The following is a 13,336-nucleotide window of genomic DNA, read 5'->3' as shown; positions in this document are numbered from 1 at the left end:
ATTGCTCTTAGAGGGTTTTTAGATGAGGAAGGGTTTTGGTTTTTATAGCCTCTCCTCGTTTATCGAACCCCCCGCCGCTCTCCGCCGTCAACTACCACTTTCCAACCCCCCCCCCCTTGTGCCACAGCTCTCCCCCACTTCCTGCTCTCCACTCTACTGCCTTTAGCCTCCTTCTGTCTGTTCTCCTCACGCAACTGGCAGAGGAGGAGAGCCTCTAACACCGCTGCAACAGCTTCGGTCTGGTCTGCAGCCTCGGTAAGGTCAGTCTTTCTCACATACACACACACACACGTAGCTCCGTCATGAAACGGGCAGACATATGCGATGAATACGCACACATCTACATATCAGCCTGAAGGATTCTGCTATTTCAACACCAGAACAGAGCTCTTGATGAACGCCTCTTGAAGCAAGTGGACTTTCTGTGCAGAAAGGTGTCTATCATGGTAAAATTGTCAATTATTAAGATGGAGGATACACAGGATATGTATGCCCGCACAGTGTAAGCATGTATGCATATCAAAGGGGACTTTTTATACTGCCATAGGAGGCAAAAATATGAATATTAAATTACCTAAAGGTTGTGTCTTGTCTTTGCATGTGGTGTTTGACACTGCACTAAAAACATACATGAATTATCCTGGAGGTTGTACTGTATCAAGGTTAGTTGCATTGTCTCTTGTAGTTGTAGGCGATAAAGCACTGTCATATTATTGCTTAAATATGCTTTTACACATGCACAGCACGGGGGAAAATGAGCATTATGTAGGACAAGCAGTAGGTAGGTGACCTTTGTTTTGCGTGCTGTAATTAGTGTCTTTTGTTGCCGTCCTCGCATGGAGATAAATTCATCTCCACATATCGGAGAGGTGGAGCATCTGTGTGTTTGTGTGTGTGTGTGTGTCCATGTTTGTGCTTCAGCCATTGAGTTATAGAGTAAGAGATAAGTGGATATACGCTGCAAAAGAGACACAGATAATGTGCAAAATGGGATGAAAATGGCAGGAGAGAGAAGAGTGAAGGAAGCTTTTGATTATTCTAAGAATAACGACATCTGAGGAGCATGGAAGATGAGGATGAAAAAGGAACATGGTGAGACAGAGGGATGAGAGAGAGAGAGAGAGAAGCAGAGTGGTGGTGGTGGTGGTGTTGGGAGGGGGTGTGGAGGGGGTGGGGTGGGGGGGGCAGAGGTCTGTTAACCTGGTGCGACGGGGCGTGTGCTTGTAAATAAACATCAGCCTGAGATTATTCCGAGCACGGAAGCCCAGACCGTAGGGCCCTGAGGTCAGAGTGGGCCCATACCTGGCGCTCACATACTTAGACACACACACTCACACACTCACATTTACATCCACACCTACAAGAACACATACTTTGTGTTGTGAGTAAAGCCTATTTAAATACTGGTGCGTGCACACAAACACACATATACATTTGTGATATAAAAACCCACAAGCATGCGTGCATCCAAACACACATACACACTAAATCTAGCAAGACAAAAAGTGGATTTGAACAGAGAGAACACGCACGCTACTGAAGTACCCACTCACACAGTGCCCACAGACTCACAGAAAACATTTCACACAAACTTGCATGCACATACACGCACACACACACACACACAGTATGTGTGTGTGTTAACACCCCAGACATCCAGTCATCCCTAGCTCAGACACTGTGTGTCATCCATCTCATTTTTTTTGTTCTTCTCTTATTGTTTTTGAGGAACCGACTGATCAGTCCAGACACTGGGATGTGGGATTATTCACAATGACATAATATGTCCCTCGATTCACAACATATTCACGCTAATCCGTCAACTACATCTTGCGTCCTCCAAATCAGAAGCAGTAGTGAGTGGGCCCACATCACGTTTGTGCTGACCTTCCCCCTCCCTCTGGTTTTCAAGGTATTTTGTTCTTATAGTGAGTTACTGCAACATACTTTCAAACTTTATTTTATTCTACCCTGCAAGGACACTGTGTGACATCCTTAAACAGAATTAGCGTGTGATGCATACAATCCTGGGTGACTAATAAATGGTTTTTACTAAATTAGTAGAGTGGCAAGACTGTAGATTGTGACATCTACTACGACTTTTTGTAGCACCACTATGAAACAAGTTTCTTTCCATGCAAATGGTCAAACAACAAGCCTCACATTCACATGTCAATGGATAATCTCAGTTGTAATGAATATAAATCCAGTTGATTTATGTTCATTATAAAATGTTGAGGTCACTGACTTAAACTGATAATTGCACAATAGACTGTATGACAGATTGATGTACTTACTGTTCGATGCTTGGGGAAAGGTAGAGTTTAGGGAAGACTTGGGTAGCCTCAGCATCCTCAAAGCTCACTGAGAGAAGGGCCACATCCTCTCCAGGGTCCAGCGCTGTGTCCTGAAAGAGACAACCACAAGTTGAGAATATTATTCAGTAAAAACATTATCCATAAGCTAAACACAATTGAGATTCACATAGCCAACGGAATGGATTGTTAGGGCTACGAGTTGGGGTCTGCTTGAAACAAAGTAGTTTGTACAAAGTGTTGTATGTGTCTAAAGGTAAATCTGTTTTCAATGGCCACACATGAAGGCAGGGCAAAAAAGCCTGCAGTCATAAAGAGAGGCGTCACATGATAATTGTTCATAGGGGTATAAAGGGCACACGCTTTTGGACAGTTTCTTATCAAGGGCAGTAATGGTGTTGTACACAGAAAAAGTGATGGAAATAGTTTGAAAAATAAAAAAATGAGAGATTGAGTAAGAAGTTTAAGAGGGCAATCACTGTGACCTGGCCTGCCTGTTGGATTGTCAGTTACTGAAAGTAAAACCAAAATTTGTCAGGGGCCCTGCAGTGGCCAGAGGGTTAAGGTGATGACCAAGAGCCGCAATATCCCCGGGGCCCTTTGTTAATTGCGTGAGGAAATTGTGAGGGGAGGAGGTTTCACGCTCTGCACGTAGCATACTGATGCCATTGGTTCTAGACGTAGATCCAAGCTTTCAGGTAGTAAATTATCAATAGTTTTAGCTCTATAGAAAACCAACCACAATGATCACACATTTCTATGTGTGCACAACAAGTGTGCGAGTCCCAAAATATCGAAGGGGGTGGAAAGACACCAGAAGAAACATCTGTTTTGTTTCATGCCACATTAGCTTCAACAGCTGCAACATGAGCCTGAGCTGATGACTGGGAGCACCAATCAAATCATGTGTGAGATGGATTCAGAGGCCACCCGGAGCTGCGCGCTACAACCCTCGTCTGTCTCTCCAAGGTTCTAATTTCTCATTCTGTGATGTGTTTCCTAGAGCATGGCTACTTCTGAGGCACTGTCATTAGTGCGATTCCACATCAAGTACCATTCTGGGCTCTCTCTCTCCCGACAGAGGCTCTGCAGCGTTAATCAAATGTCTTACAGATGGTTTGAACTCATCCATTTGTTATAATCGCTGCCCGCCGTGGTGAGAGGAAATCTAACCACCATACATGATGGACAGAGGCACAGTGCAACCAGTTTGCAGCGAGGCAGCTCCCAACGTGATCAGGCCTATGAACTAATTGGACATGCTTTTGGTTTGCTGATCACAAAACCAAACTGACCATTGGTTTGAGAAAAACAGCTGAGTGGGCGGAGGCACGAATTCCTTCACTGAACATTTACTCTCCAAGTGGAGTGGAATTAATTACTTTAAATGTAATCTAATGGTTTCAACCATTAAGAAAAACTTACAAATTAATTAAAAACAGCGAAATCAATAAAAAACTAGCTAGTTGCAGCCCCAGGTGTATGGCATATGTCAGGAGCACATGAAAGGGCTATTAATGGCTTTGTACGAGAAGTATTACTAGTGTTTTATGGAATGTTAATATAAAAGCCATTATTAAAACAACATTTACATAGCAGCCCAGGCAGATATCAACAGTCGTAACAATGGCTGCAGCTCTGTTCACAGTCTGTCTTGTCATGGCTGATACATTAGGGGGTAAAGACATAAGGAGTAGAAGGGAAGCAGTGAAAGACAGCAGGGTGTGTGGCATCCAAAAGTGTCGCCTGATGGAATCAGCTCACATCAATATAGTCTGCATCAGTAAACAAGAACTGCTCTCTGTCTCACAGCAGCGCTCACGGCTTCTGCCGCTGACGATATGGGACAGATAGGAACAGGCATGGAGATGTGGGGTTTGGGAAAAGATTGTTTTGCTCCAGTTTGTAGCTGTCAAGTCTTGTTTTTATCTTCAAAGGTGATTTAATGGATGCTTCCTTCGGACTGGGACAGAGTAAACAGATGGATGAGAACCAACAGGAAGGTGAGAGGGCCAGTAGAGGAACATGGAGAAGCTCAGCACAGGCTGCGGCGGACCATCCAGCAACGATTCGGTCAGACCAAGGGCGCTGTTGAAGGGAGAGGCTTTTTGTGGAATGATTCAGACTCATCTCGTCCCAGCAGACAGCGAAGAGCTGTCACAAGTCATATTGCATCAGTGAAACAAACAGAAAAAAACTAAAGGCGGACCCTTTAACTTTTAGCTATTGCCATTCTAAATTAACTGAACTACACGGATAAAAATAGTCTTTTTGTCTTGTTAAGTTAAGAAGAACTAAACATCAAACTTTGCATGAAGTTTTCAAGTTCGACTGCCAATAATCTCTTGGAATACATTTTCTCATCAATTTCATAATTTAATAGACAAGAACTCTGGTGTTTATTTTATAATGTCAGACAGAACTCTATTAAATGACAGGACCTTAAGTTGGGACTCACATGAATTCCCGCTGTATTTGCTCACATGCTTTATAAAGTGTTGCTGGATATTCATTTATACTTCCACGCATTTGCCATGAATGAAAACTGATAATATAAAGAGGACGATAGCTGGTCTTGTAGTTGTTTTAAAGTTTGTTTGTTTTTTTTTTAACCTCTTTTGCTCCATACAATGAGAGTAAAAATGTTTTTTTTGACATGAGAAGAATCTCCTAAATATCTTAAAACTGGCTCATGTACAGTGTTTCCTGGTTTGTTAAACTGGCTTTATTGTCTTTATTCAGAGTAGATGACACTGACTTCATTTTATTACAGTGCTCATAAACAGGCAGAACAAGACATGCATTTAATCTTTCTGCATATTTTAAGCCACTGTAGCCTTCATGTTAATCTGACAGCAATCGATTCAGACTCGTGCCATGTTAAAAGTTAAAAATGTTATAGGTCCGACCTATTCAGACTGCCCTTGTGACTTTCCTGTAAAGTGACTCAGACATGAGACTTGTCTGAATAAGCACCTGAAAATTGGCATCAAATTTATGTAATGAGACACATACTGTATCTGCTATGAAGACAGACAGGAAAAGAGAAAACGCAAAAGCAACGCTGTTTTCATCAGCATCACACTGTTGTGACGCTCTTGTGATGCTTGTTGCACACACGCAAGGGATTCGTACACAATTTGGGTTGAATAAAAAGTGAGTAAAACTCTTTCAAGTTCAAGTTGCGTCACATATTCAGGTGTGCGAAGACTTTTTTCAACTTTTTTGAGTACAGAATTCGGGTGTAATTTGTACATTGTTCGTGTGAGCAATTGCAAAATAGATTTTAAGACTTTTGTGACCCTTATCACTCTCCAGTTGCTCGACATAAGACGAGGAAATACAGCTGTCGGACATCTGACATCATAAACGGAAAGATTTTAAAAGTCTTGTCAAAAAGCCAGTGTAAGGAATCACATTAGCAAACCTAAAGCCCCCTGACCTGAAGCTTCAAGCACTTAAACCCAAGATCCTTGATGCATGGAGATATATGACTTGCTTTTAAAATACTATTTGAAATATTGTAGCTTCTTCATGACTTCTGAGAGTGAAACAAAGATGTTTATCTCTTGGAGCTGTTGCGCCGCTCAAATTTCATGATGCCATTTTCTGGAGAAGAAACTTTTTATGCTTCTTAAGTGGAACGTTTAAAGTAAATTAAAGTGTGGAAGGGCAATGCAAAGGATTTACTTGACAGCTGGTTTTGGTTATGGAATACACAGTACACTGAAGGGCTGTCCTTGCAATGTGGTGGTTATTTAGAGGCATTTGAAAACCTTCCCATGATCTCTCTTATTTCTCCCCAAACTTTGCAAATCTATTCAGGAAGCTTGTGAAAATATATCCTAATGAGAACAAAAGCTGACCTTTTAACCTGCCTGCCTTGAAACCATTACTTAAATTGAAACAGAGCAGCTTTTCCCTCTGTAATGAAATAAAAGCCTCAAAATGGCTATTAATGTTTCTCTACACACACATACACACATCTTCAGCCCTTTTAACCAAATACACTTGAGGGCAACTGCTGCTTGCTTATGTAAAGAGTTAGCAGAGAACGAACATTAAAAAAAGCCTTTGCTCCACAAGCCACAGGCAGAACCTTAATGAAGAGACTTCTTCGTTGGTAAGTAATGAGCACTGAAATGGCTTGGGTCAGAGGACTGCAAGACAAGGAGGGCGTCCTGCAGGGGTGGTGGTTCGACGTTAAGGCAGTATTTACTACATGCCCTCAGAGAATGTGACTCAACTGCTCAAGGACTGGATTTAAGAAAGCGGGTGAAGAGTATGCACGAGTGTGTGTGTGGACATCAAGGTTAGAGGGTGCCTCCGAGTCAAACCCTTTCGCGTGGCCGACACCCTACGTCTTCCATCCTCCTTACTCTTTCAGACATATGGGTGCACGAAAACACATGCATACACACGAACGCGCAGATCCTTTTTCTTGTGTCCGTCCTTGTGTCTCCTGATGCCCCGGCCTCTGGCATCTCCTCTGTGTCGCATGTGACAGGTTGGAGATGTGACAGCTGTCCTTATGCCAGACCAAGTCTGGCCAAAGTCACAACACACACAAACACACTCATCCGCAAACGCTACACAGGGGCTCTACTGCGGGGCTAGTATGGAGGAGGTAAGGGCACTTTGTCCGCCTTCTTCGCCCAACTTTAAATGTCATGTCCAACGTAATGGGGCGGATTGACTGACAGCAGGGTTGTTGTGCAAGGACGTGTCCAGCTTCTAGGCGAGCTGTGAGTGCCCCTGTACATACGTTGGACACAGTGCCTCACCCTTGCAAAGCATTTTGGATGCCACAAGAAAATCCTGGAATCTACAGGAATTGGTCAGCGGCTGTAAACCAGGTTGGGGATTATGAGGAAATCTGGTGCTTCACTTGGTGATCAGGGCCTATTTAGAAAAGGTACAGTCTTGTCTCACAGGAATGGACATCAGCTATCTGTACAAGCACAGGGGGATATCTTTCTGTGTGCATTTACCATGTAAAGAAAAATTAGCTTTCACCAACACTGAGCCAGTCACCTTGGTTGAAACAGGAACAACTGGTAAGAGACACCATGCCGCCCTGAAAGAACAAACAAAACACCCAATAACAGTGCTCAGCCAGTATCATTTGATTACAGAATCACAGCATCAGAAGTTTTATATCTGCAGGTCTGGACCTGCAGTTCCAATTTGACTAGTGCCACATACGAGCAGCAGTTTAGGCCTGCAGCAGTAGACTGAGATGTAAATGGTAAAAGGACTTTCTAGTCTTCCAACCACTCAAAGCGCTTTTACACTACAAATCACATTCACCCATTCACACACATTCATACACTGAATGGGTACAGGGGCTACCATGCAAGGTCCCAACCTGCCCATCAGAGGAAACTAACCATTCACACACATTCATACACGATAGCACAGTCATCAGGAGCAATTTGGGGTTAAGTATCTTGCCCAAGGACACAACGGTATATGGACTGGAGGAGCCAGGAATCGAACCACCGATCTTCTGATTGGTGGACAACCCGCTCTACCTCCTGAGCCACAGCTGCCCCAGATGTCCTGAGCTGCAGCTGATCAGGCATGTTTGAAAGGATCCGTTATCAGCTAAAATAAAGTCAATCAAAATCTGATCCTTTTTTCCCTATAATTAATTGTGTTTTGTCCGCCTCAGCCTGCTAGTATTGTAGCACTGTTCTCTTTTACCACAGCCAAGCTGTACAGACAGAGCATTCTGCTGCATAAGTGAGTGAAAATTAGTGTGTGAATGTGAAAATTTATTCGAGTGCGAGCGAGAGTTCGGTGAGTGACTCTGAGGTCAGATACTGAAGATGGCAAAATTATATATAAATTTAATATTGTTGAACCAGTAACTTCTGTATATGGATCGAGGAGCTTGTTTAGCTTATTTAGTATCTATAGCTGTTATTTCAATATGTCACATACAAATTGAATCAACAAATGTTAAAGGACTTGGATCAGGGCCAAAAAAACTTAATCAGGACTTCCCTATAATGGAGAAATGCCAATAAGCGCCATCTACAGATAAAGAGTAATAGCTCTGGCAATTTTGTCACTAGTGCCACCTGCAGGGAATGTGTTACAACTGCAGTTTTATTTTTCTTCATAGCTTCCGTTTGTCTGTATTTGAGGTTTTAAATGTTACAAACCTGCAAAATGTAAGGCTTTTGGTAACTATTTTCTGCTCCAGTTTGGTGCCTGGAAAAACATAATTTTGTGCTCCTTTCATAGATATTAAAAAAGGAAATAAAAATCCATTTCCAAAAGTTTGGTGTTTTACACCCACAAGCTGTATTTCTATATCAGCATTTCCTGATCATCGGTAGGTAGTAAGAAATAAATGTGACACTTGAGTTTGTTATTCATGACCCAGTTGCATTGGGAGCTTCACATCTAAAGAGCTAAAAGTAATCCAAATTCTCCAAAAATGCAACTGAAATCCTTCTAGGGAAATCAGATTTTACCTGATATTGAGTCAGATCACTATTATGCTACAGCTAAGAACTCATTATAATGTTTTGTTAAGATACGTTTGTGGGACTTGCTTGATTCCTGCTTTTATACTGTGATCCAGCAAATCAAGCAAGCTCTGTATGTGCAGCTATTTGTGTCTGTTAAGGTGTATTTAAAGAGTCGAGAGTTAAATAACGGTTGCAAATTAAAAAGGAAAGAAGCAGATCTAGAAGAAGTGTGGGCAATTGAATGCACTCAATTTACACTAAAAAGACTTTGTATTCAGCTGTTGTATTTCATTCACTCTGCTGGAAATGACTGTCATTCACCAAAAAAAAAAGTCAATGTCCTATAAGAACTGTTAAACATCTCAGAGCAGCTCAAAAATCTGCCCTCTATGTTCAGTGTCAAGATCGTTGGACAAACAGCATTGACCAGTATAACACATTGAATAATACTTTGAAGTTGTCAACAGAATCTAATGAATGAATATCTGACATACTGGCTTATGTGTTTGTGTCAGCCTTTTCATAGGTTTGACTGAGACTTACGCCATCACACCCTAAGGGCGAGAAGCACGGGGTCAAGGTGGCAGCTGCCAAAATGTCTTATTGCATGACATGAAATGTTCTGATTGAGAAAGAGAGTTGAGGATATTATCCCTAATGATGTCGTGCTGCTGCTGCTGCTGCTTGTGGGGAGGGGATGAGTAGAGCTGTGGAGTACTCCAGGGGCCATGATGATCCCGCTCGCCCCACCTCAAAATACAGAACATGCAAGCGTAAACACAAGTCACTGCGGCCAAAGTGGCACGCATATCCAAAAGGACCTAATGTCCTCTTCTGAAATATCTGCCCTTTACTGTGTTCTGTCCCACTGTTTCTCAAACTCTCCTCTCCAACAAACTCTTAGCTCATGCTTTAACTTCACACTGAGGTGAGACAAGTTTGGTGGATGATTAACCAGGCAACGTTGTGTCACCACATAGCTGTACCCCGTGCCAGGGCTCGATTTTGTCATGAGGACAATAGGGGAGAGATTACAGAGCACACATGCTCCACCTGGAATCATGTTGGTAGAACGGGATCCAAACACACCTAAACACTGCCCTGTTGCCACAGTCACAAAAGCTTTGCGTGCGGGGTGTGTTTGCAAACTGAAGAATAAGAACGTGTGTGTATGCACGTGTGTGTGCCTCTCTCTGTTGAGCATACGAGAGTTTTCTGTTTTCTAGTGTGATGGGTGTGGCATCAAAAAGGTAAATTTATCAAGAATCAGTTGCCAGAAAGTTACTCGGTTAGTGACAGCAGTCATGTTGTCTGTAGTGTGAAACACATTATAGATTAAAACTAAGTTCTGCTAATTGGGCTGAAGGGTGTTAAGCAAAGTGTCACAATTACTTTCATTTAAATACAGTGTTTATATGCGCAAAACAGCTGATTTTCATTTTAAGTTTGTTGCAGTTGCTCCCTCTTCAGTGCAGGTGTGTATTACAATCTGCAGTAAGCTGAGAACATTTAAAGAAAGTAAGTGCAGTCAAGCTTCACATTTTAAGTGAGCCTTTACAATTCTTGCATGGCGAAAATAATGCAGAAGATCATCTTAATCTACAATGATTTCATTTGTATAAGCAGTGGTATTAGAAGTAAAACAATCCTTTGGATGGAATGCAATACACTGTAATACACCATAGCTTTGGTGGTGTTCCTCATCATAGCTTTTCAGTCAGTAACTCTAATCCAATATCAGGCGAACAAAACAAGCTGTAACAACTGGAAATAAGTCACAAGTGCAGTGCGTTGCAAAAGAATTAACCACTAGTGTCTCCACCCCAAAAACCCACACGCTTACTGTAGCATCCACTGCTTGGAAATGAGATTGAATGAGACACATATCACTGAGTCATAACCATGGGTGAAATATAGGTTAATACAACCAGCTGGGCCAACAGTACAGTCAATACGAGTCATTCAATGTGAGACAGAAAATGCATATAGAATCAAATTGGAAAAGATCCAAAAATGTGTGTACTGTATACATTGTAATACAGTCAGAACTTTAAGTTAGAGTGATCTAACACATGGCGTTTTATCAATGAAGTGATCTACTTTTCTCCTCAAATACTCCTCTTTCTCTTGATCTGGGCCACAAGCCAAAATCTTTAAGTTCTTAGCAACAATAACTGGCAGATGACCAATGGATGTACCGACGAGACACTTAAGCGAGCTGATCATGTTTCACTAAAACACGAGTCATATGTGTGACTGTGGCCAAGTGTCACCGATAGTGTGTCACAGATAGCATGTCACGGCCTTCTCTGTACTGTCTGTGTGAGTCCTAAGTGTGTGATGCTAGAGCTTCAAGCCACAAGGGTGAGTCAAGTATGTGTGTTTGCATGTGGATAACTGTGTGCCTGTGTTTCTCGACAAATGAATGGACACATGTTGTGTGTTCGCACTGATGACACAATACAGATTGGCCTATAAGTCAAGTGACATTGGACTTCTACAGCTTGCCATGATAGCATTGTGTGCAACATCTTTAGATCTTATCTTATCTTTTTTTTCTTATCTCACTTTGGACACTTGATATAAAAAGAAAAAGCTACTGGCATTCACTGCAAACTTATAGTTGAAAACAAGACTTTCAGCAAAGGGCTCAACACATTGGTTTAGTTATTGTGGCATTTTCTGGGGTGATAATTGTAATTGCATTAATATTGCTTCACTAACAGTGTTCCAGGGTGTTTTTCTCCCACTGCACTGTTAATGAGACTATTCTGGCGTTTTGAACCAGCCCTTTACCCTTATCTGAGACCAATGGGATGTCGGGCCTAAACAACCGTGAAATATAGACACTCACTGACATTACAAATCATTTAGCTCGTGACAAAAAATACGTTTTTCATGAGCACAGAAGACACCACCCAAACACATACAGATATACAGCAGATGGACAAAAATAATCACTTCAGCCTTCATAAAGGTTATCAAATGTAATTGTACATTTACTATATTTGACATGCAGTTCAACATGCCTGCTGCTCCATGAGAGGAGCAAGAAAACGCTTTTGTTCCTTTAGCTTGAAAATATTTTGATGTTTGAATACACTCCTCCAAAGTCACGTCTGTTTTTCTTTTAATCAACCTTATATGAACCGCAGCACATATTTTTAACGTCTTGGAAGGTCTAGACGATCGAATCTGAATGAATGATACAGCAGTACTTTGATATTTATAACTGAAGACTGCTGACAATAGCAGATTAACTGCAATCTTTACTGCTTGTGTTAATACATGACTGTAATAAGTGCTACCACATGGGAGCTGTAAGAGACAAAAATATCCCACATATCCTTCTTGTGGTTACCTCTAAAAGATGTGATGTATCTAAAGACACCTTGAATGTAACATCAGAGTATCTTAGAGGTTTTTCCAACAGGTGTAAGCCGGTTCAAATAATGTAATATATCATATTTTAAAAGACATTTAAAATTATTTACGAATAGAAAATTGGATGTTTGTTGTCAAGTCTGCTAAACTCGTTTTTAAAGTCTACTGCTTAGAAACCATTAATTACATTTGTGTTTTTGTATAACGCTATGGAGGAATGAAAAGGAAAGGAGAAGGGACACTTCAGCAGAGATAGTCAGATTTTTCTTCATCGTAGGGCTTTTTGAAGTCATTGGTAAGCCGAGAGTAAGCTAAGGCCGAGACACACAAATGAGCGCAGACAGGCAACATACAGGGACACAATTTCACCCTGAAGCCACCAATGTGTTAATAAAATGCCTACAGAAGGCAGAATCAGGAGTACAGAAGGACAAGGAACTGAGCGTTAAATGAAAGCTGAATAACATCAAGGTTGAAGTGAGAAGAAAAAAAAAAAAGACAAAGGATTAGGAGGAAGAACATTTGGAGGTGTTACAGAAAAACAACATATAGATAGTGTACAACTTGATATAGAGCGAGGGCGGAAAGTAGGCCAGATGGAAGTAATTCCATGGAGGCGTGGAGAAGTGTGGGGGGACGGAGGAAGAGGAGGAGGAGGAGGAGGAGGAGGAGGAGGAGGAGTGGGGGGGGGGGGGGTTCTCCTGAGACTGTAATGCTGCAATCCTGTGATGCTCAGCTGGGGGTACAAGCAGGTGGGTGGGAATATTCGTTTGGAGACGCAGTGTGGGTGGTGATGGGGGGGGTTGGGGTGGAGGGGGGGGGGGGGGGGGGGGGGATCGGGAGGGGGATTGCGGATCGCAGTTTCGCCGAGGGAGACAAGAGGCGGGCATGACCTTTGGTATCAGGGAGTCATATTGGGGTCACTGGAGCATTAGGGAGAGAGATTCGAGCTCCGTGCTCTCTTACCACCCATCCTAAGGCTGTTATTTCCACTCCTCAGAGGAGGCTGAGGTGCTCTCCTTCCTCTCTCTAAATAATCTTTTGCCATTTACTTCCTCACTTCAAAGAGAGGTGACGGAAGCTTCCAATGTCTTCTGAAAGGCACATGACATTTCATCATTTCCTGATATAGAAGATGACTGCTTCATCTATTTA

The 13,336-nt window shown here is 42.1% G+C and overlaps 1 protein-coding gene across 1 annotated transcript in view; it reads right to left on the bottom strand.

Moving 5' to 3' along the window:
- babam2 (BRISC and BRCA1 A complex member 2) overlaps positions 1–13,336 on the bottom strand; it is an 80,373-nt gene that overhangs the window by 23,118 nt on the left and 43,919 nt on the right. Inside the window, exon 7 of the mRNA XM_042437220.1 lies at positions 2,298–2,407. Coding sequence (XP_042293154.1) covers positions 2,298–2,407 — 110 coding nt within the window. The remainder of the gene's footprint in view (positions 1–2,297; positions 2,408–13,336) is intronic.

Source organism: Thunnus maccoyii, chromosome 16 (assembly GCF_910596095.1).
Source record: "Thunnus maccoyii chromosome 16, fThuMac1.1, whole genome shotgun sequence".
NCBI lineage: Eukaryota > Metazoa > Chordata > Actinopteri > Scombriformes > Scombridae > Thunnus > Thunnus maccoyii.
Note: the sequence above shows the minus strand (reverse complement) of the source record. Positions and strands in the feature narration are given on the sequence as shown.